Genomic DNA, 21189 nt, shown 5'->3' on the forward strand with positions numbered 1-21189 from the left:
TTTACTGGGTTGCTGGTAATTAACGCAATGTCCTGTGGCCATTCCTGATTAAGCAAGCAGATATACATCTTAATTGGGCAGGCTGCAATCTGCATTTATGTCCTATGACTGGGTACTCCATCCCAAACAACTACAGTCTAGGAAAACTAAAGTACATTCAGCCTATCACAAACCACGTACATGAGCTGGCAACAGGAGGATGTTGTGTCAGCTCTGTTAAAAATAGTAAATTACATAATGCATGGGTGTTTGTGTGTGCTGTGACTTTGAATTCCCTGAATCTGAATCCCCAAATTCATTAATTACCACCAATAAAAATGGGCTTAAAATATGCTAGATTGGCCACCACTTTTGGCAGTGCCTGACTAATGCCAGATGCACATCCTACAACATCCCCTCCCCAAGCTTAATAACTCTTAGAGTCATTAAAGCTTGAGATTATTTACATGAAAGAAGCTAAAGCTTAAGAACATGGTGAGTGTGTGTGTGTGTGTGTGTGTGCGTATATGCACCTCCACATACCAATGAATCATTTACTTACTTGATCAACCCATCTTCCATGTATATGTCTGCATAAAAGGATTGGTCATCATTCACGATCTTGCCACCTTTGATCAGAAGGCGATCACTCTGTAACAAAGACAGGAACAAGGTATAACAACATAACACATAACTGACCTGGGAGAAGCACCAATCCTGAGAGGAGGGGGGCAAAGGGCATGTTTTCACCATTCAAGAGTGATGCTCAAATCTGAGGGAATTTAGCCAGGTACCTTAACCAAAGTGAATCTATGCTAAGCAGGCTGTTCATCACCTGATGAGTCAGAACACATGAGTAAAGCTCACCCTAGATAAACAAACCATCTTTTCATGAGCACCTTAGACCTCAAAACAAAAAAACAAACAAACAAAAAGGCCATTACAAAACATTCCAGCTAAAGAAGACAATGCTTTTGAAGTGATTTTTTGCTAAACCTCATCTTAAAAAAAAAAAAAAAAAAAAAAAAAAAAAAAAAAACTCCACCCACATGTAGGAAAGTCATGTCTTGGCAAAGTTTTTGTAGGGGAAAACTGACCAAAAGTCTGTTGTCATAGCATATGCTACCCAAACACAGACTTCAGCCATAACAAGTTTTCAGCTTAGTGTGTCCATATTCTGTGTTCATTTCTCTCTGGGGTAAATCATAGCAAGTGCAGGAGTGAGTGAGGAACTATAAAACACATCCATCTAGCAGGTAAGAAACAGAGTTTTATGATAAATTAGAGACATGGGGAATTTTTTTTAAGACTAATGTCACTACAGATGGTTAACCCACTTTTGTGTTAAAAAAAAAAAAAAAAACTAAAGGCTAATCCAACTGAGAGAGCCAAAGAGCATGTATAAGAAATGCTGTGTTCTGACTCATGACTCACAGCTATCCAAAATACAGTGGATGGGATGTATGTGATGTCATCCCTAGGTTGGGCGGATGGACAGAAGAGAGATAATCCTTACAAGCAGAGCCATCCCCTTTTATTATTATAATACACCTTTCAAAGAACAGCAAGTACTACCTGCATTTTGCTACTACCAAGAAAAGGGAAATCCTTCCCTTAAAATACACTCCTGATGCTACTAAACAAAGAAAACAAGATACAGTTGCACATTAATGTAAACACTATTGGGCTTAGGAAATATTTATTGTTTCTGTTACAATGAAAACCAAGATCAGTTCAGCTTTACACTGCAGGGGTCTTGTTTCCAGAGGTAGGCACCTGGAAAGTCCTTGAAAGCAGTCAACAAGGAGAGGGTAAACAAAAACATCTTTACCAGTCCTGCCCAACACTCTATGCTACGGGAGCCTGGGAACCTTTGTGAAGTGAATGGTGCAAGATTCTACTACCGTGACACATGAGAAGACTGGGGCTCAGTGTGCTTAACCCTGCAGGGATCCCCTCCTCCTCTCCCCTGAGAGGAATGTCTGTAGTCTGGGAGGCAATAAGTCTTGCTCTTCACTACCTCCCACTCCTCAGGGAAGTACCTGTCGGAGCCATCTTTGAGAATCCCCCAGCCAACCAGTCGGGGGAGGGTAAAATAATAGTCTGTTCAATCTAGAGGCTTCTAGAAGACTTCTTACATAAGAGGCGGGCCACAGTGACACAGGGAGAGAACCAATATGTCCTAGGGCACACGCCTAGATATTCTTAAGGGATAGAGAGGGCGCTCTTCTAAAAAATGGTCTTGTTGGTTGCCTATTCCCCCTCCCCATACTGTCAAAATGAAATTGTCTTATTCGCGCAGGAAGACACAAATCACGAGAGGTTTGCAGGAACTCTCCCCACCCCCACTGCCTAGCTACCCAGATGTGGTCCTTCAGAGCAGTGAACATTTTTTTTTTTTACATTGCGTCCTGTGTGTCAGTCCTTCGGGATCTGGTTCAGGGGGTGGGAGTGGGGGGAGGGGGCTTGAAAAAAGGCTAGTACCCACCCTCGCCTGAGAACTACCAAGCTAGAAACCCCAGGCACACGCCCCCTCCCCTGGGCAACTGTTCTTACACCACTCCTGCAGATGGGTGTGTCCCTGTGCACCAAGGAAAGGAGGCCAGGGTCCCAGGGCCCCAGAGGCAAGCAGAGAAAAAGCTCACCCTCAAATCCGGCCTTAAAACCCATCTTCACTATTTGGAAGATACCTTCAAATCTCCGTGTCCCTGGGTCCTAGCCGGCCACACGCTGGCCAGTGCAATCGCACAGCATTATATAACAATGAATTTCCTTGGCGATTCTCCCTGCCCAGGATTTCCTTCGAGGATGTAGAAAACTGGACCAGTGAGATTTTTTTTCAGTAAAAGATGCAAAAAGAGGGGGGGGCAGGGGCACCACCCGCTGCATCCCTGAAGCATCGCGAATTCCTTGCACAGATGCTTGGCAGGGATGGAGGCCGTGAACGAGGCCAGCACCTTCGCCGCGGTGATCATTGTCTAGGGCAGGCCAGGCCATCTGAGCGAGCCAGCGCCATTACCTCCGCGAGCTTGCTCGCTGCTGTCCCCAGCGCCCACCCGCCCAGCCCGCTTTGTATGCGCCACCACAGCCGCCTCCCTGGTGGCGGAAGGGGCAGGAAAGACGGAGAAAGCGAGCCGGGAGCCCTGCCAAGACCCCAGCCCCAAACCAGAGGCTCCCCAGGTCCTCCGAGTCCACAAAAAGCTCCCGCCCTTCTCTGCTCATCATCGAGTCCCGATCCTCCCTTTCCTCCACATCATCCCGGTACACCCTGCCCTTTCCAGCATCCCTCCGCTGTCATGACGCCTCCGGGTTGGAACTCTCTCCTTCTCGCAGGAAGAAGGCTCCAGAAAACTCTTTCTGGATGGGGCGGGAAACACGGGAGGATCCGTTTTCCATGCTCCCCATCACCGGAGTCCCGGAGCCCAGCCTTGCCGCACGCAGCCGGAGAACAATATCCGAGCGTCGACCATGCATATTCAATCTGGCATCCATTTGCTTGCACCCCGCGGGCAGCGCTGCAGCATCTCGTACTGACAATGAAGGATACAGCGGATCTGGCGCGCTACCTCCATGCACTCCCGCGCCTATTTCAATGTTTTGCAAATTGCGTGCCTTATAACTGTTATTACATCTCCCAGCCCCCACCCCTACCTTCACTGCCGTAGCCTCCGTTGGCAACAAGAAGGAAAAGTTGATTCTCTTTCTCACCTCCGCCTTTAAAATGCATTCTTTAGCTAGTCTATGTCACAAAAGGTTGTTCGCCTTTCCAAGTACCAAACTTACCGTGATGCGTGGAATATTTTTCTTCCCCTGATAAGACATCTCTCCTGGGGGGCGGGGGTAATTTCAAGAGGACAGCTTTAAAGCCAAGATAGCCGGGGGGAAAAAAAGACTTGGTTTAAAATATATGTATTTTTTTTGTAGGAAAAAGATACAATCCCTTAGCTGCTCTTGCTGTTAGAAGATTTCAAGACTGTAAGAGACAAATGTAATCCTCTGTCTCTTCTCTCCTCCAACACAGATCCAGCTAGGGCGGAAAAAAAGAAAGAGGGAGAGAGAACAGGAGGGAAGGGGGTGGAAATAAACTACAGCAATAAAAGCCTTGGTTCCAGTCAGACACCACCGCGCATGCGCCGCCAGCCACTCCCTTTCCTCCCAGGCAAAAGCCATCCGCTTCGCGAGAGACGCTCACTGATTGGCTAGAATTGTGGGATATGCAAATGAGAAAGGTGGGGCGGGGCTCAGCGCCCGGGCTGCGACTGCTGCAGTGCGCGCAGGGCGCGGTGCGTGCGCCCGAGAGGGGAGCGCGCCTTTCGCGCCCTTTCTCTTAAGCCTGGGAGGGCGAGCGGGGACTGCAGCTGGCAGCGGCCCCAGATGCTGCATCTGCAATGCAGGGCACAATGGAGGGGTGGTCGTCCCGGGAGGGTGAGCAGGGGGCGCAAGCCCGCGACAGAGGGGCTTCAGTACGGCCCGGGAGGCACGCACACGCCCGCCCGCGCGCCAATCCGCGGAGGCCGCCGCTGCAGCCCCGCGTGGGGTGACTGCGCAGAGCCAATGGCCTCGCTGGCGGCGAGCGCGCGACTGCACCGCGGCCTCCCCCGCCCCGCTCGCCAGGCGCGGCCTCCGCCCTGCAGCGGCTGCTGCGACAGGGGACTGACGGCTGGAGGAACGCGAACAGCATCCGGAAAGGTCGAGGGCTGCTGGGCACCGGATGCCCCTCTCCAGAACGTTTTTGGTTTTTTGGGGTTTTTTGTTTTATTTTGTTTTGCGACGGCAGGCTACCAAGAACAAGAGATGGAGGCCCGCGCCTATGGGTCAAAAGGGAGCCAGTCTTGCGCCCTAGTCGCCCTCTTAGCTGGCACGCCAAGACTGACTCCTTTTGTGTGGGTGCGGCGCCTGCAGATGTGGGAAGGAAAAGCTGCTGAGACTAGCTGCAGGGAGTCCTAAAGCTCCCACTGCCAGAAGCAACGTCATGAGTTTTGAAGGAGCAAGAACAAGAGACTGGACAGGTTATATCCCACAGGAAGGGGAAACTGAGTCATGGAGTAACACAACCTCTAGTCACTGAGGTCATTCCAGGCCTCCCTTAATGGCCCTAGGGTGCAATAGGCCTGTGAGCCTTTGACTGTCAAGCCAGGCTGTGTTCTAACAATAACGGAAGGGGAAGAGCTGGTGCAGTGGACCCGGGGAAGGTTCCCCGACAGATGACAGAACTTCTACTGAGGCATGGCTTTGACCTTTTCACATTGAGATCAAAGAATGTTCAGTCTAGGTCATGGGGCAGCCTTTCGGGGAGGGGTTATCTATTTAATTGGCTCACTGGCTTGCTCAGCACCATTAGCCAGATAGACAGAATTATCCTGGGGCTCTGTTCACCTATTTTGTTTTGTTTTGTTTTCTGCACCTGGCCACTGTAGGGGTCTTCTGTCTTTACAGTCTCAAAGGAGGTGTAAAATTCACCCTTTCAATTCCTGCCTTAAAATCTACAGTCCCTGAAGGAAAAGGGAGGGGACTGTGAGGCTCTCAGCCAGTTCATTCAAGTTCGATTTAAGCTGTGCATCTCTCTTGAAAAGAAAACAGAAGCAGACTAGCTGAGATCCTAAGTACTGTCAGCCAGGAATGGCTAAAAACTTCAGGCTCAGAAAGGGTATCAGGTGGATCCTATAATCCCAGCACTCAGGGTGCTGATCCAGGAGGATATAAATAAATAAATAAATAAATAAATAAGCAAAAAAAAATGCTTTTCTCTCAGGGAAAGCCAACAGTAAGGTTTAGCTAGAAATCAGCAGGAGAAGGAGAGGCCTATTAAATCCCGTGAAAAATAACTACTGTCAGGCAAGGATAATGAGATTCAAATTAACTTAAACAAAATAGCCTCTACTTACAGTGTTTGTTTTTGTTGCACTTTCCTGCTCTTGCTCTTAATGGGTTTAAATACATCTTGTTATTTACCAATTTGCTATGGAATATTTTGTTTTGTCCCATCCATCCATCCATCCATCCATCCATCTTATTAGTGTCAGTTTCCTTCCCACAGCCATGCATACAAGGATCTTAACCCATGAGAATTGGCATTTCTCATCATAAATGTCCAGAAGCATAAGGTTAAAATTGATTTATCTGTTCAGACTGGAGCTTAAAAGAATATCTGGCACGTAGAAGGCTCCAAAGAAAAAAAAACAACTTTAATTAATGAAGGAAAATAATTGTAGTTTGCATATCTTAGCAAACTTACTGCTCAGTTCAATACAGGAAAATAAAACGTGGTGGGAAAGAAGCATCTACACTGACAGATGGGTTAATCCGGACTGTGTTAACTCTCTTTAAAGATGCTCACTGGAAAATTCCTAGGGAATCATTATCTGGAAATAGGATATTTGAAGCCAGTCTCCAGCCTGACTTCTGGATGTTTAAAAATTAAATGCATGGAAACAAGGATGAATCTGTCTATTCTGCATTCACAGTCTCTTCCAGAGCCCACCTCCCTGCAATTCCTCACCCAGCATCAGAGCAGGGCCAGCAGTGGTGTCTACTGTCCTCATGATGGTAACACCCCAGGCCTCTGGTGTCTGCTAGGGGAGTAAAAGCTGAGGGGTGACTTTGAGTTGCCCTGTCAGAGACTGATGTCAGCCTCTGGACTCCCTTCCTGTCACCATGCTCAGCAGATACACAGAGCTTCAAAGTAAACCTCTCTTTTCAGAGAAGAGAAAAAAATATATATATAAATATATATATACACATATATATACATATATATCCCAGCAGTAAAGTGCTTGCCTAGCTTGCCCCAAGCTCAGTTGTGTTAGCTAGGCCTAGTGTCATAGACTTGTAACTGCAGCTCCTCAGGAAGCTGAGGCAGGAGGAACACAAGTTCAATGCCAACCTGGCCAACTTACCAAGACTGTATCTTAAAAAAGGTAAGAAAGCATTTGTGCTTTCTTTTCTTTCACTTCTAATGCTTGTGTCTCTGTTTTTTCTTTCCATATTCAGCTGCAGTCCAGCAAGATATCAGACCCATAGCAGGCATTAGTGACTGATACATAATAGGCTTTGTCACTTTAACTGTTAAGGTAAAACCAAAAAGACTCTTCCATATTACCACCATGACAAACAAACAAAAAACCCACCCCGAACTCAGTCTTTCTTTTGACACTATCACTGAGCAGGGTCTTGCTTCTGTCTGCACAGCCCCTCTTCCCCAAGTCCCTGGAATCACAATGGAATTCTGCCTGCAAAGCTTATTCCTGTGGAAGATGAGAGGGAAAAGCTGCCTATGTTCTTATGTTATGTTCCTCCTAACAAAACTGCTGTGTTTGACTAAGCCTGGTAACAGGGAGTGTCATTAATCTTAAAATGAACCTCAGAATCATACAAGGTGGGGGCTGAAGAGATGGCTCAACCGTTAAGAGCACCAGCTGCTCTTCCTGAGGACCCAGGTTCAATTCCCATCAACCTCATGGCAGCTCACAACCATCTGTAACTCAGTTCCAGGGGATCTGATACCTTCACACCAACGCACATCAAATAAAGTTAAATAAATCATAACAACAAAAACCAAGAATTACACAAGGTATCCCTAGGAAACTAACCCCATTACTAATTTCTGAAGTTATATTTTGGAGAGGAGCGGGGAAAGAAGGGCGCTAACCCAGGGCCTTATGCTTTCCAGGCAAGCACTCCATTCTGGAGCCATACCCTAGTCCTCTGAAGCTACTCTTCTCTCCACTCCATCATTCTCTCTTGTGCTTGTATAATAGTGTTGGTCTTATCGTGCCACCTGTACTATACGGTGCACCCCAGCACCGAGCCTGAGGGAGGGTAATTCTGGTTGCACTCACAAGAGCTAAGAACCTGTTACAAAGTCTTGATTACCCACCCACCCTCAGAAAGAATGCAGCAGGAGTTCCAGGCTTTGAAAAAATGGCTCTGCAGATGGATGGAGTAGAGATAACACCCACCGGGGAGTTATAAGACCTTTATACCAGAAACTGGGGTGGGGTGGTGAGCTGAGGGCTGTCATTCTGGTGCTCTGGGCTGACTGGCTAGTCTCAGTTCCTCACTATGTGCCCAGGATGAAGTCTGTCCAGGCCCAACCCAAGGCTCTCGGTTTCATCTTCCCCTCTGTATGGGAAGCTGGAGTGACCATTTCTGCTTCTGCGGCACCCAAGGGGCACTGTGGAAGCACGATGTTCAGAATGCCACAGAGAAGAGACACTTGGAAACAAAATGTTGACGGGAAGATGAGAACCCAGATGTAGCCAAGAAGAAAAAGCCACCAATCCCTGTGCCGCTGCAGCCAGTTGCCCAGGGCTGCAAACTCCAATGAGATCTGCAGAGGTTGGAATGACATTGTGGTCAACAGAAGGAGCAGTGCCTAAATCAAAGGGCTTTAGCTAAAGTGCTCTGCTGGGAGGGGTGCAAGCAATCATGATTGCTTTCTTGACTATAGAATGCCAAAGGGCACAGATCGCCAAAGAACGGCTAAGCAGCAATACTTGATGCCAGCCTGCTGCCACCTTCAGTGAGTGTGTCTTTTGAGTAGTGACCAGTGAGGGCCACAAGTGCAGTCAAACACTGGTTTTACCAGAACTGTGCCCCTTTGGGGGCTTTGAAAGTGTCCCTAAGATCCCCCGGCTACATGAGGCCAAGAGGGGGATTAGGGTAGAGATGAACATGAACTCCACAGAAACGAACAGAATCAAACTTTCTCTTCCAGTCTCCAGTTAGGACAGATACCACCCAAAAGACCTCACATCACACACCTTGCACCCCAATGTGTGTGAATACAGATTGTCCTTGGGGTCTCTGTCCCTGTTAGAGACAGAAGGCACCTGACTCTGGCCTTCCTGTCTCAGGTCTTCCCTCTGGTGGCCAAAGTGGAGTATGCACATAGTTCACTCCTTTGTCTTGGAGTAGTGGGCTTCACAGTGGGAGAGAGCCTTTAGGTTTATTTGCCCTAGTGTCCTGAGCTTGTCTGCCCATCAGAATTATCTGACCCTGGCTCCACCCTCAAGTCCAGAGTCTCCCACAGCCAGGTTCAGGAAGATTATTGTCCTCCAGGCACTGGGCCACAGACTTGGGCCTTCTATTTCTAAAGGAGGAAACCAAAACCAAAAGCAAAACAACAAACCATGAGCTAAAATGAAGGTTTTACCCCTACTCAGAACTTCCTCTACTTCCCAAAATTCAATGCAACCTGCTCTTTCATTCTACAAAAAAAGGGATAAATATTCCCACTAGCTTTAAACTTGTCTGGTTTCCACCAGCAATCTGCTACAATGTTGCTGTGTAGCTAAAAAGGCAGGAAACAGCGTCTATGGGGCACAGACTGATTTAGTCATGTCGCTGAGACCTTAAGCACATATTTCCTACACTAATGTGGCTCCATGGCTGAATTTACCTAGAATATGCTGGTCCCCAGCACTACCAAAGTTCAAATTAAATACATTTAAAAAAACAATACACATCTTTCACCACCACCACCACCACCCAGCCCTACAAGGTGTGTCTTTGTATCCTATCATACAGATAAAGAGAGAGTAGGGTACAAAGAGGTCTCTAGTTAACTGCAGCTTCCCACTGGAGTGAGAGAAATATTCAAATCCAAGAAGCCCATAGTTCAGCAGGTGTGTTCTCTGAATAATAAAGAGCTTGATTGTAGAACCCAGGCCCTACCTTGTACAAGAGGAAGGCATGAGTGATCTACCTTCTGTCTTCACTGATCTCTATCCCCAACCCCCACTCCTAAAGCACATCCCCTTTTCCCCCAAATCCATCCTTTCTTGCTTTACCCCTTCACACACACACACACACACACACACACACACACACACACACACACACACAGAAAGTAGTTTCCCTGGGCAGCCCTTGACTTCCTGTCCTGAGAACCTGCACAGAAGGACACCAAAGTTTAAATGAATATGCTTAGTGGTTCTTCCCACTGGAAGAATTTAATTTACCTCGAAGGCACTCAGAGGTCTAGGTGCACAGTGGGTGGATCTACTCGTACATGCAGAATACAGTGGACACAGTCAGGATAGGATGGAGAAATCCCCTGTTTGCCCAACACAGGTCAATCTTCACTACTCACACAATTATAGCCCAGATGACTGCCCCATGCTTGCATGCAAGGCAGCAGAGTCTCTGTGGGCCATTTCCTTTGACCTCCACTCTTACCAGACTGTCCCCACAGCAACACTTCTTAAAGCAACACTGACAGAGTGTGGCAGGGTGTCCATGTCTGAGAGAAAACCTCTCCTGGCATGATACAGCTGTCTCTCACACCCCTTCTATTCCGGGAGTGATGTGTCGACAATGAATTTCTTGCAGGGAGGCAGATATGCTGTACTTGCTGTGCCCAGCCAAGGCACCTCTTACTCCATGTGGCTGTGGTGGCCTGTCATATAGCTACGGGTTTTTTAGGTTTATTTCACCCATATTAACCTGATGTTCATGTAAATACACACGCAAGACTCTTACAAATCACTCCTGTGCTTAATGCATACAACTTGAGGTCTGTTTGTCACAGCAGCAATATTCTTTCTAGACTGTCTGCTATCACAATGTCTCTACTCTTCACTTCCTTGAACTTGGGAAAATGCTACAGCTCTTTCACCCGCTGGGCTCAGTGTCCTCACCAGCTATTGCCCTGCTACTGTCCTTCCATGGTTGTATTCTGGCAAAGTGTAGGCAATTCTCAGCTTCCATTCCCATTAGCTTCTCAAGCCATGACTCCTTCTTCCCCTGCTATTGAAAGAGATCTAACACAGAGTTGGCAAGGGGTCAACCTCAGGACTCATTTGTAGACTTTACCCTAAGGGACCTAGCTGTGACACTTAACTGTTATCTCTGCCTATTTTCTTTCAACAACTATTAGCAGTCTAATGTCCACAATATATTACTAAATGGATAAAAGTAAGTTATAGAGTATTATTACATAATATGATCCCATTCAAAATAATCAATAAACTTGATTTCAGAGCATTTAAGTTCACAGAAAAAAAAATGAGCAGAATGTAACAAGAGGTCCATATGTCCGCCCCAGAAAATACAGTTTCTCTTACTAATAACACATTAGCTTCTTATGTCAAATAAGTTTATTACCACCAGTGAGGTAATTTGAGGCAAGGTCTCATTCTAATGCTAGCTGACTTGAAATTTTTTCTATAACTCAAGCTGGCTTCAAATTCATGGCGATCTTGCTACCTCCACTGTCCAAGTGCTGGGATTACAGGCATGAGCCATTATATCGAATTTGGCACATTGTTCATTAAAGAACATAGCTCTCATCAGAGCTCACTCTTCATTACTGTGATTTGCTTTTTTTTTTAAGACAGGATGTCATATAGCATAGGTTGGCCTCCAACTCATTATGTAGCTGTGAATGTACTTGAACTCTTCATCTCTCAAGTGCTGAGATACATTACAGGCATGCACCACCATGCCCAGCAGGTTTACTCTTTTGTTTTTCGAGATTGGGTTTCTCTGTGTAGCTTTGGAGCCTGTCCTGGAACTTGCTCTGTAGACCAGGCTGGCCTTGAACTCACAGATATCTGCCAGTCTCTGCCTCTCAAGTGCTGGGATTAAAGGTGTGCACCACCTTTAGTAGGTTTACTCTTGAATGTATACCATTACACTACCATACAGAATTGTTTCATTGCCCTAAAAAATCCCTGGCACTATACAGACTCTCTCTCCCCCCCCCTCTCTCTCTCTCTCTCTCACACACACACACACACACACACACACACACACACACACACACACGGGAAACACTAGTCTTCTTGCTGACTCCTTTGTTTTGTTTCTTCAAGAACATCATATTGTCACAGTCATACACTGTGTAGCCTTTCAAAACTGGCTTCTTACATTCATCAATAGAGGGGGTAGGACTCTCTGACTTTTCACAGTTTGGCTATTCTATCAGGTGGATAAACCATGTATTTGCTTCTCTGTTGAAAAGCATCCATCTTGGGGGCTGGAGAACACTCAGCAGTTAGCAGCACTTACTGCTCTTGCAGAGGACCCAGGTTCGGTTCCCAGCATCCACATGGTAGCTTCACCACTATCAGTAGTAACTCCAGTTCCAGGGGATCTGATGGCCTCTTCTGTACTCTGAGGGCACTGCATACACATGGTCCATATAAACTCATGCAAGCAAACAAAATTCATTAAGAATTAAAAAAAAAACAAATCTTTATAAAAGAAAGACAACTTGGTGGCTTCCAAGGTTTTGTGGTTATGACCATGCGGCCGTAAACATTTCCATAGAGTTTTACCTGGACCTGTACTTCATCACATTTAGGTGGAGGGTCACTGGATCACCTAGCAAGAGCATATTTAGTTTTTTAAGAACAGCTCTTCCAACATGGTTGCTCTGCTTTTCATTCCTGCCATAAAATACAGGAGACATTGCTGTTTTGCATTATGGTGACATCTGGCCTCTCTTCAATGTGAGTTCTTAGAATCTTCATCAGGGATTAGCTGACCATATGGGTGTGTGTGGAGGGGTGTTTTGTTTTGTTTTGTTTTGTTTTGTTGTTGCTGTTGTTTGGTGTTTTGTTTTGTGAGACAGGGTTTCTCTGTGTAGCCAAGGCTGTCTTGGAACTTGTTCTGTAGACCAGGCTGGCCTTGAACTCAAAGATCCACCTGCCTCTGCCTCACCGGTGCTGGGACTAAAGGTATGCACCACCACCACCACCACCCCGTTCTTTTCTTTTTTAAAGTAAAGATTGTTGCTGGTGTTGGTGGATGGTTTGGGAGATTTTTCTCGTTTACTTACAGTGCTGGGAATTGAGCACTGCCCTTCATGCTGCCAGGCAGGTGTCCACCACCAAATCACCATGAGATGGGATTTGACTTCTAGGCATCATATCTAGTCGTATTGGTCTGTCCCTCTGTCCTTACGCCATTACTACCCTCTATTTGTCACCATAGCTTTTCATATATTTTGAAATCAGGAGCCTTGATGCATCCAGATTTGTTCTTCCTGCTCAAAACTGCTTAGATTATTCACGCTCCTTGGTGGTTTGCATTAGTTAAGACTGGTTTTTATTTCTGTAAAAAGTGCCATCAGGATTTGAAGAAAGCACATCAAATCTGTCTCACTCATTTAGGTGATGTGGACAGCTTGTTTTTCTTTTTCCAGTTTTCATGCTTTTGCATGCGTGAGATAGGTGTGTGCATGAGCATGTGAAGCCCCAAGGATGGTGGATTCGTCCCCTCTTGCTCTCCTACTTTATTTAGTGAGGTAAGATTTCTCAATCAAACCCAGAGCTCACTGATGTGGCCAGTCTGCCCAGCTAGCTTTCCCTGGAGATCCCATTTTCACCTTCAGAGGCTGAAATTACAGGATGGTCACCGCACCCACACAGCATTAATCTGGATTTCTGGGGATCTGAACCCCAGTCCTCATACCTCTGGGAGTCGAGCACTTTAACTACTATGTCATCTCCCCAGCCAGTGTGGATATTTAAAAATATATTAATTCTAAAAATGAACATGGGATTCCTTTCCATTTATCTTTCTGTTCTTTAATCCTTTATGAATAAGTTATACTTTTCAACACACCACAATGTACCAGTCTTTCACTTCTTTGGTCACATTTATTTCCACATATTTCACTGTTCTGCTGCTCAGATGAATGGAATTGCTTTCTAAATTTCATTTTTAGGATAGCTTATGGTGTATCAAAACAAGATTGAAGTTGGGTGTGTTATCCATGCTTGTAATAACAGTACTAGAGAAACTGAGGCATGGGGATCACAAATTTGAGACTAGCTTAGATTACCTAGGAAGTCTTTATCTCAAAACAATAACTGTTTTAAAAATCAAGCTATGAGTGCAAAGAGCCATAAGATGGCTCAGTGGGTAAATTCATGTAGCTATAGATGATATATATAGGGTAAAAAGATAGATTATAGCCGGACAGTGATTGTACGTGCCTTTAGTGCCAACATTTGAGAGGCAGATGTAGGTGGATCTCTGTGAGTTTCAAGGCCAGTCTGGTCTACAGAGTGAGTTCCAGGACAGGCTCCAAAGCTACAGAGAAACCCTGTCTCAAAAACAAAACAAAATAAAAGGCTAGACAGATGATATGATAGATAATTGATGGATAGATGATAGGTAGACAAGTATATAGGTAGATGATAGATAGATAGATACATACATACATACATACATACATACATATGTATGTAAGTAGATTGATAGGTAGATAGATGATAGACAGACAGATGATAGGTAGGTATGTAGGTAGATAGATGATAGACAGACAGACAGACAGACAGACAGACAGACAGACAGACAGATTTATTCACTGGTTCTGTTCCTCTAGAGAACCCTGACTAATACAGGCAGCTTTTTCTTCTTTTCCTTGTCCAACTGTCAAGACATGGCATCCTTCTTTGCTCCAAACTAAGGAGAATTTTTTTATTTCCCCGTTGGTTATGGGTCCAGCTTTGGGATCCTCTGATCCCACCCACTGTGACATAAGCATACATGTGTGTAGATAGAAGGAGGCTCAAGGAGAAAGTCAGGTTCCCTGCTGTTTCATTTTACATCTTATCCTCTTGAAACTGAGTCTTCCATTGAACCTAGAGCTGGGCTGGCAGCCAGCACACTGCACCAATCCTCTTGTCTCCAGTCCCCACAACGCTGGGGTTAGACACACAGCCATGCCTAGCTGTTTCTTGTAATATGCGTGCTAGTGGTTCAAACTCAGGTCCTCATGCTTTCATAGCAAGTGTTATGTACCCACTCAGCCATCTCCCTGCCCCAGCTGTGAGTGTACATGGATGGACTTCACTGTGGTGAGACCCAATCCTTCTGTGGTGGTTTGAATGAGAATGGCCCCCATAGGCTTATGTATTTGAATGCTCAGTCACCATTTAGTTGAACTGTTTGGAAAGGATTAGGAGGAGCGACCTCATTGGAGAAAGTGTGTCAGTGGGAGCGAGCTTTGAAGTTTTAAAAGCCTGCCCATGCCAGGCCCAGTCTCTCTCTTTCTCTGCCTACTGCCTGTGGATCAGGATGTAAAACTCTCAGTTACTGCTCCAGCACCATGTCTGCCTGTCCATTTCCCTCCATGATGACAATGGACTAACCCTCTGAAACTGTATGTAAGCCCCAATTAAATGCTTTCTTCTATAAGAGTTGCCTTGGCCATGGTGTCAATTCACTGCAATAGAACAGTAACGCAGACATTGTCTATACCTGCTTGATTGAGACTTTTATTAACCAACAACTATTAGACTCTGTGAAAAGCTGTTTTACATTTCTTTGGGTGGCTTTGCAGGGTTTTCCTTTCATCTTGTCTGCATGTTGTAAGTTGGTTTGCCTGTGTTAAAACATCCTTTTGTTCCCCAAGCAAATCCCACCCTGTCATGCTGTGCAACCATGTGAGGTTGAATTTGGTTGAGGGTGTTTATAAGGATCTGTGCTCATCAGGAATGCTGGCCTGTGGCTTTTTTTTTCTAGTAGTTGTGTTTGCCTGGTTTGAAATCAAGGCAAATTGTCATTTCATGAACCAGAAAGTGTCCCCTGCCTTTTGTTTTGGGGAAGAGTTTAAGAAGGCCTCAGCTCTTTGTGTTGAGGTGTTCACCATGGCAGTGAAACACTAGAGTCCCTGTGATCTCCTTTTGCCAGTGTGACAAAGTCATGGTCAATAAGACCCCTCTAGGTTTAGTTAATAGCTGCACTTACTACCACGGGAATGCCAATGTCCAAGGCACAGGGACACCCAGATCAGCCACATGGGTAGCGTGTGTGTCATGAGGGGATGGCACTTGCTTGCTAAACTTTTCTCTGCAGTCATTCTCAGCTTGTGAGGATGTGTCATTCAGTTTTTTGTTCCTTCGTTGTGCCCAGAACTCTCCCAGATCTCCTGTACACGGTTGTCTGCTTGTTGTTTGTTTGTTTGTTTGTTTGTTTTTGGTTTTGGTTTTGGTTTTGGTTTTTTGAGATAGGGTTTCTCTGTGGCTTTGGAGGCTGTCCTGGAACTAGCTCTTGTAGACCAGGCTGGTCTCGAACTCACAGAGATCTGCCTGCCTCTGCCTCCCGAGTGCTGGGATTAAAGGTGTGCGCCACCAACGCCCGGCTGCTTGTTGTTTTTGTGTTGGGGTGCTGATAGCTGGGACATCCAAGCATTGCTGGTGACACACTACCCCAGTAAGCATAGTGTGTTTATTAACTAATTTTACAGCTGTGTCTGGCAGCCTCATGACAGCCAGTGATCAAAGTTAACCTGATCAGTAATGGAGCAGAATGACATCTTGTACCCCATGATGTGGGTAGGTCTTGGAGAAGACCTGGAATCACTTTAAAGATAAGCTTGCAGAAAGCACATAGAACAAAGAGACAACAGATATATGCCTTAGACAGTAGACCCACCAAAGAACACCAATAAATAACAGTGTGATGTGAACAGAGTCTGGAGGTGGGGGTAGAAACTGGTACCATGCCACTTGTGACTTTCTGACTTTAATGGTTTACTTTGTTAAACCATGAGGAGAATATTATTGTGTTTTTAGGAAATACACATGAGAGTGTTAAGTGATGATGGAGCAATAGATTGATTGACAGCTTATTCTCAAGTGATACAGAAAATACATATAGTTAAGCAGAGGTGACAGAGAAAGGGGATATAGTAAAAATGTCAGCAATTAAGGAAGCTAAGTGGAAAATATAGCATACTCAAATCCTCTTTCTTACTGTTTTTTTTTCTTACTGTGTTTCCCCAGATAACTTGGAACTCATTATAATGGCCTTGAACTTGCATTAATTCTCTGCTTCTGCTCCCATACCTGTGCATGGCCTCTGAAATTCTCTAAACATTAAATGTCTTCAAAATGCAAATTTATTTAAAACACTATTAAAGCCCAAAATCATTTTACAAAATTTTATATAATAGTACTGAAAGTTATATACAAATATGATCACTCCCCCTCAAAAAACAAACAAACAAACAAACAAAAACAAAAAAAACCCTCACGGGTTGGAGAGATGGCTCAGAGCTCAGAGGTTAAGGGCACTGACTGCTCTTCCAGAAGTCCTGAGTTCAAATCCCAGCAACCACATGGTGGCTCACAACCATCCATTATGAGATGTGGTGCCCTCTTCTAGTGTGCAGCTATACATGGAAGCAGAATGTTGTATACATAATAAATAAATAAAATATTAAAAAACCCTCACAAATGCTGATACTTGGGGCTCCTTGCTGCCTCATCCTAAAGCTCTAGATTTACCTTGACCTTGAAGTTTCTGGGGCAGCTGGCCCAAACCTGGCTCTACCATAATGGAAAGCAGAGATCCAAGGCCATGTCTTATAAAACAGATGATGTGTGTCCCCACACAGAGACAAAGGCCCAAATCTCACATTCTCTTTTGGATAAAAAGACCAAAAACATAATATATGAACCATTGATGTGGATTGGTGAGAAGGTAAAGGTGCTTCCCCCAAATCTTGAGATCTTGTCCCAATTATCTAGATATTTACCCAACAATAAGCAGATCAACATTACCTGGGATTTCTATAGCCCTTAATTTATTCAAGTCACTCATTAGAAAATAAACTTTAAAAAAAGCTTTCCACAGGCTCTGTGGGAATCCCCAAACAACCCAGGCTACTGCCAAAATTATAGGTTGCTCTCCACAAACTGACATCGATGCCCCATTGCTGAAGACAACACCTACACAACTCATTGAACGTGGATATGTTGAAGTAGTGTCTGCTCAGAACATTCACCACTATGTTCCAGTGCCTTTGGTATAAACAGGTACTCTGCATGCTATCAAAAGAGAAATGTAAACACCAAGCCAGCCACAAACCCTTATCTGCAATGGTATTCTACCTGCAAGACATGCTAGGGAAACAGTGGCATGTGGGAGTAACCAACCAATAGCTAATCTGACTTGAGGCCCACTCCAGGATATGGAACCCATACCTGACACTGCTAGAGTGACCAAGAACCTGAGACTAGATAGCCCAGGAACCTAGGACAAAACTAAATAATACTGGTCTTAAAAAACAAAAGGAACGAAGGAACGAAGGACGGAAGGAAGGAAGGAAGGAAAGAAAGGAATGTAACGATAAAATGACTCCTAATGATACATTATGCCATACTCATATCAGTGCCTCGTTCAACCATCATCAGAGACACTTCCTCCTGCAGCAGATGAGAACCAATATAGAGATCCACAGCCAGACTTGAAACACTCAGCCCTAAATGAGGTGTCTCCATCAAATCCCTTCCTTCCCTCAGAGTTCAGGAAGATGAGACAGAAAGAATGTAAGAACCAAAGGGCATGGAGGACACCAAGAAAACAAGGCCCTCTAAGTAAACCTGAGAAGAGCTCATAGGAACTCACAGAGACTGAAGCAGCATGGACTAGGCCTGCGTGGATCTGCACCAGGTCCTCTTTATGGGCTTATATTACGGCTTCCAGTTAGAGTTTTTATGGGATTCCTAAGTGAGCAAACGAGCGAGTCTACGACTCTTGTGCCTTCTCTTGCCTTATTTTCCTTTTGTTTGCTTTGTCCAACTCTGATGTGTTAGTTGTTTTATCTTATTATATTTTATTTTTGTTACACTTAAAAATGACTGAATTAAAATACATTTAAGGATGAATGAATTAATGAATGAATGCTAAGCAACTAGGAAAAAGACTAATAAGTAAACTGTCATTTATACCTGCTAGAAAGGGAAAATCCATTTTTTCCAATGGAGTGACACTGAGTATATCAACCACTCCATGGAAGATTCCATGTTGAGGAGTAATTGACCAACACAATAATGGACTCTGTGCGCGGGGGCGGGGGCGCGCGCGCTGCGCGCGCGCGCGCGCGCGCGCGCGCGCGCGCGCGTGTGTGTGTGTGTGTGTGTGTGTGTGTGTGTGTGCTTTTATTTGGTTACAGTTTGGTAGGGATTACAATTATATGTGTGTATGTATATATTCATGTGTGTGCAGGTGCATGTGTATCCAGGTGCATGTGTGAACAGATGCATGTAAGTACAGGTGCATATGTGTACAGCTGCATGTGTGTACAGGTGCATTGTGTACAGGTGCATGTGTGAACAGATGAATGTAAGTACAGGTGCATGGGTGTTCAGAGGCATGTGTGTGCAGGCACATGTGTGTACAGGCACATGTGTGCGAAGGCACATGTGTGTACAGGGGCATGTATGTGCAGGTGCATGTGTGTGCAAGGTCATTGTGTGCAGGCACATGTGTGTTCAGAGGCATTGTGTGCAGGGGTATGTCTGTGCATGTGCATGTGTGTGCAGGTACATGTGTGTACAGGGGCAATTGTGTGCGGGGACATGTGTATGCAAGTGCATGGGTGTACAGGAGCATGTGTGTACAGGTGCATGTGTGTGCACATGCATGTGTGTACAGGTACATGTGTGTTCAGGTGCATGGGTGTACAGGGGTATTGGTGTACAGGAGCATTGTGTACAGGTGAATGTGTGTGCACATGCATGTGTGTACAGGTACATGTGTGCAGGTGCATGGGTGTACAGGTGCATGGATGTACAGGTGCATGTGTGTGCACAAGCATGTGTGTACAGGTGCATATGTGTGCACATGCATGCGTGTGCAGGTGCATGGGTGAACAGGTGCGTGTGTGCAGGTGAATGTGTGTACAGGGGCATGTGTGTGCACATGCATGTGTGTACAGGTGCATGTGTGTTCAGGTGCATGGGTGTACAGGTGCATGTGTGTGCACATGCATGTGTGTAAGGTGCATTGTGTGCAGGTGCATGTGTGTGCAGGTGCATTGTGTGCAGGTGCATGTGTGTGCACATGCATGTGTGTACAGGTACACTGTGTGCAGGTGCATGTGTGTGCACAAGCATGTGTGTACAGGTGCAATGTGTGCAGATGTATGTGTGTGCACATGCATGTGTGTACAGGTGCATGTGTGCAGGTGCATGGGTGTACAGGTGCATGTGTGTGCAGGTGCATGTGTATACAGGTGCATGTGTGTGCACAAGCCTGTGTGTACAGGTGCATATGTGTGCACATGCATGTGTGTGCAGGGGCATGTGTGTGCAGGTGCATGGATGTACAGGTGCATGTGTGTGCACAAGCATGTGTGTACAGGTGCATATGTGTGCACATGCATATGTGTGCAGGTGCATGGGTGAACAGGTGTGTGTGTGCATGTGCATGTGTGTGCAGGTGCATGTGTGTGCACATGCATTTGTGTGCAGGTACATGTGCGTGCAGTTGCATGTGTGTGCAGATATGTGTAGAGGCCAGAAGACAACTTCAGCTATTACTTTTCAGGAGCTGTCCGTCCTGATTTTTGAGACAGGATCTCTCAATGGTCTGTTTTTTTGTTGTTGTTGTTTTGTTGTTTTTTTTTCCTTTGGGGGTGACGCTGTATTTTGTTTTCTAGGTTTTGGGCATCTTGTTGCTACATTGGGTTTTTTGTTTGAAATTGATAAGTAACTTAAAGTTTGGTGGGTTGGAAAAAGAAGAGGATCTGAATGAACTTGGAGGAGGGAAAGAATATGATCAAATTATATTTAAATTTAAAAATGTTTTAGCTTATACATATGTATGTATATAAATATATTTACATATATACATATTTATATTATGTATATATTTATACACATACATGTAAAGAAAATGTAACTATCCAGCCAGCATGTCATGCCTTCTCCACCACTTTAGACTCTTGCCTTCTGCAAATATAAGCCAAAATAAAGTCTTCATTAAAAAAAAAGCTTTCAAAAAATATAATATTTATATGTGTTTTCATTGTACAGGTGTGTGTATGTACAGGTATATGTGTGTGCACATGTATGTAGAGGCCATAAGACCACCTTGACTGTTATTTTTCAGGAGCTGTCCATCTTGGATCTCGCGCAGGCCTGGAGCTCACAAAATAGGCTAGACTGCCTCTCCAGGGAGCCCAGAGATCCACCTGATTACAAGCACGCTCCACCATGCCTGGGTTTAAAAACAACAACAACAAAACCATGGACCCTGCAGATCAAACTCAGGTTTTCATGCCTGCAAGGTGGGCATCTTACATGCTGAGGTGTCACCCCAGTTCCAGCCCCCACACAATCCGTGTAAGCAGGTATTAAGGTGCATGCAATCTCAGGCATGATGGTACATACATGTAATCTCAACACTGAGGTTGGTGATACCTATGGCAGAAAGACTGTGAGTTCAAACTCTGCCTTAGCTAAA

General features: G+C 45.2%; 1 protein-coding gene across 2 annotated transcripts in view; it reads right to left on the reverse strand.

The window, feature by feature from the left end:
- Dpysl2 (dihydropyrimidinase like 2) overlaps positions 1 to 21189 on the reverse strand; it is a 100569-nt gene that overhangs the window by 59616 nt on the left and 19764 nt on the right. Inside the window, exons 1-2 of one of the 2 annotated variants that reach the window (XM_027390275.2) lie at positions 3763 to 4095; positions 542 to 630 (exon numbers count right to left, since the gene is read on the reverse strand). In XM_027390275.2, the coding sequence (XP_027246076.1) occupies positions 542 to 630; positions 3763 to 3801 (128 nt within the window). In that variant the 5' untranslated portion in view covers positions 3802 to 4095. Of the gene's footprint in view, positions 1 to 541; positions 631 to 3762; positions 4096 to 21189 lie in introns of those variants that run through there. The other variant, XM_035452280.1, reaches the window with a different exon arrangement.

This window comes from Cricetulus griseus, assembly GCF_003668045.3.
Source record: "Cricetulus griseus strain 17A/GY chromosome 1 unlocalized genomic scaffold, alternate assembly CriGri-PICRH-1.0 chr1_1, whole genome shotgun sequence".
NCBI lineage: Eukaryota > Metazoa > Chordata > Mammalia > Rodentia > Cricetidae > Cricetulus > Cricetulus griseus.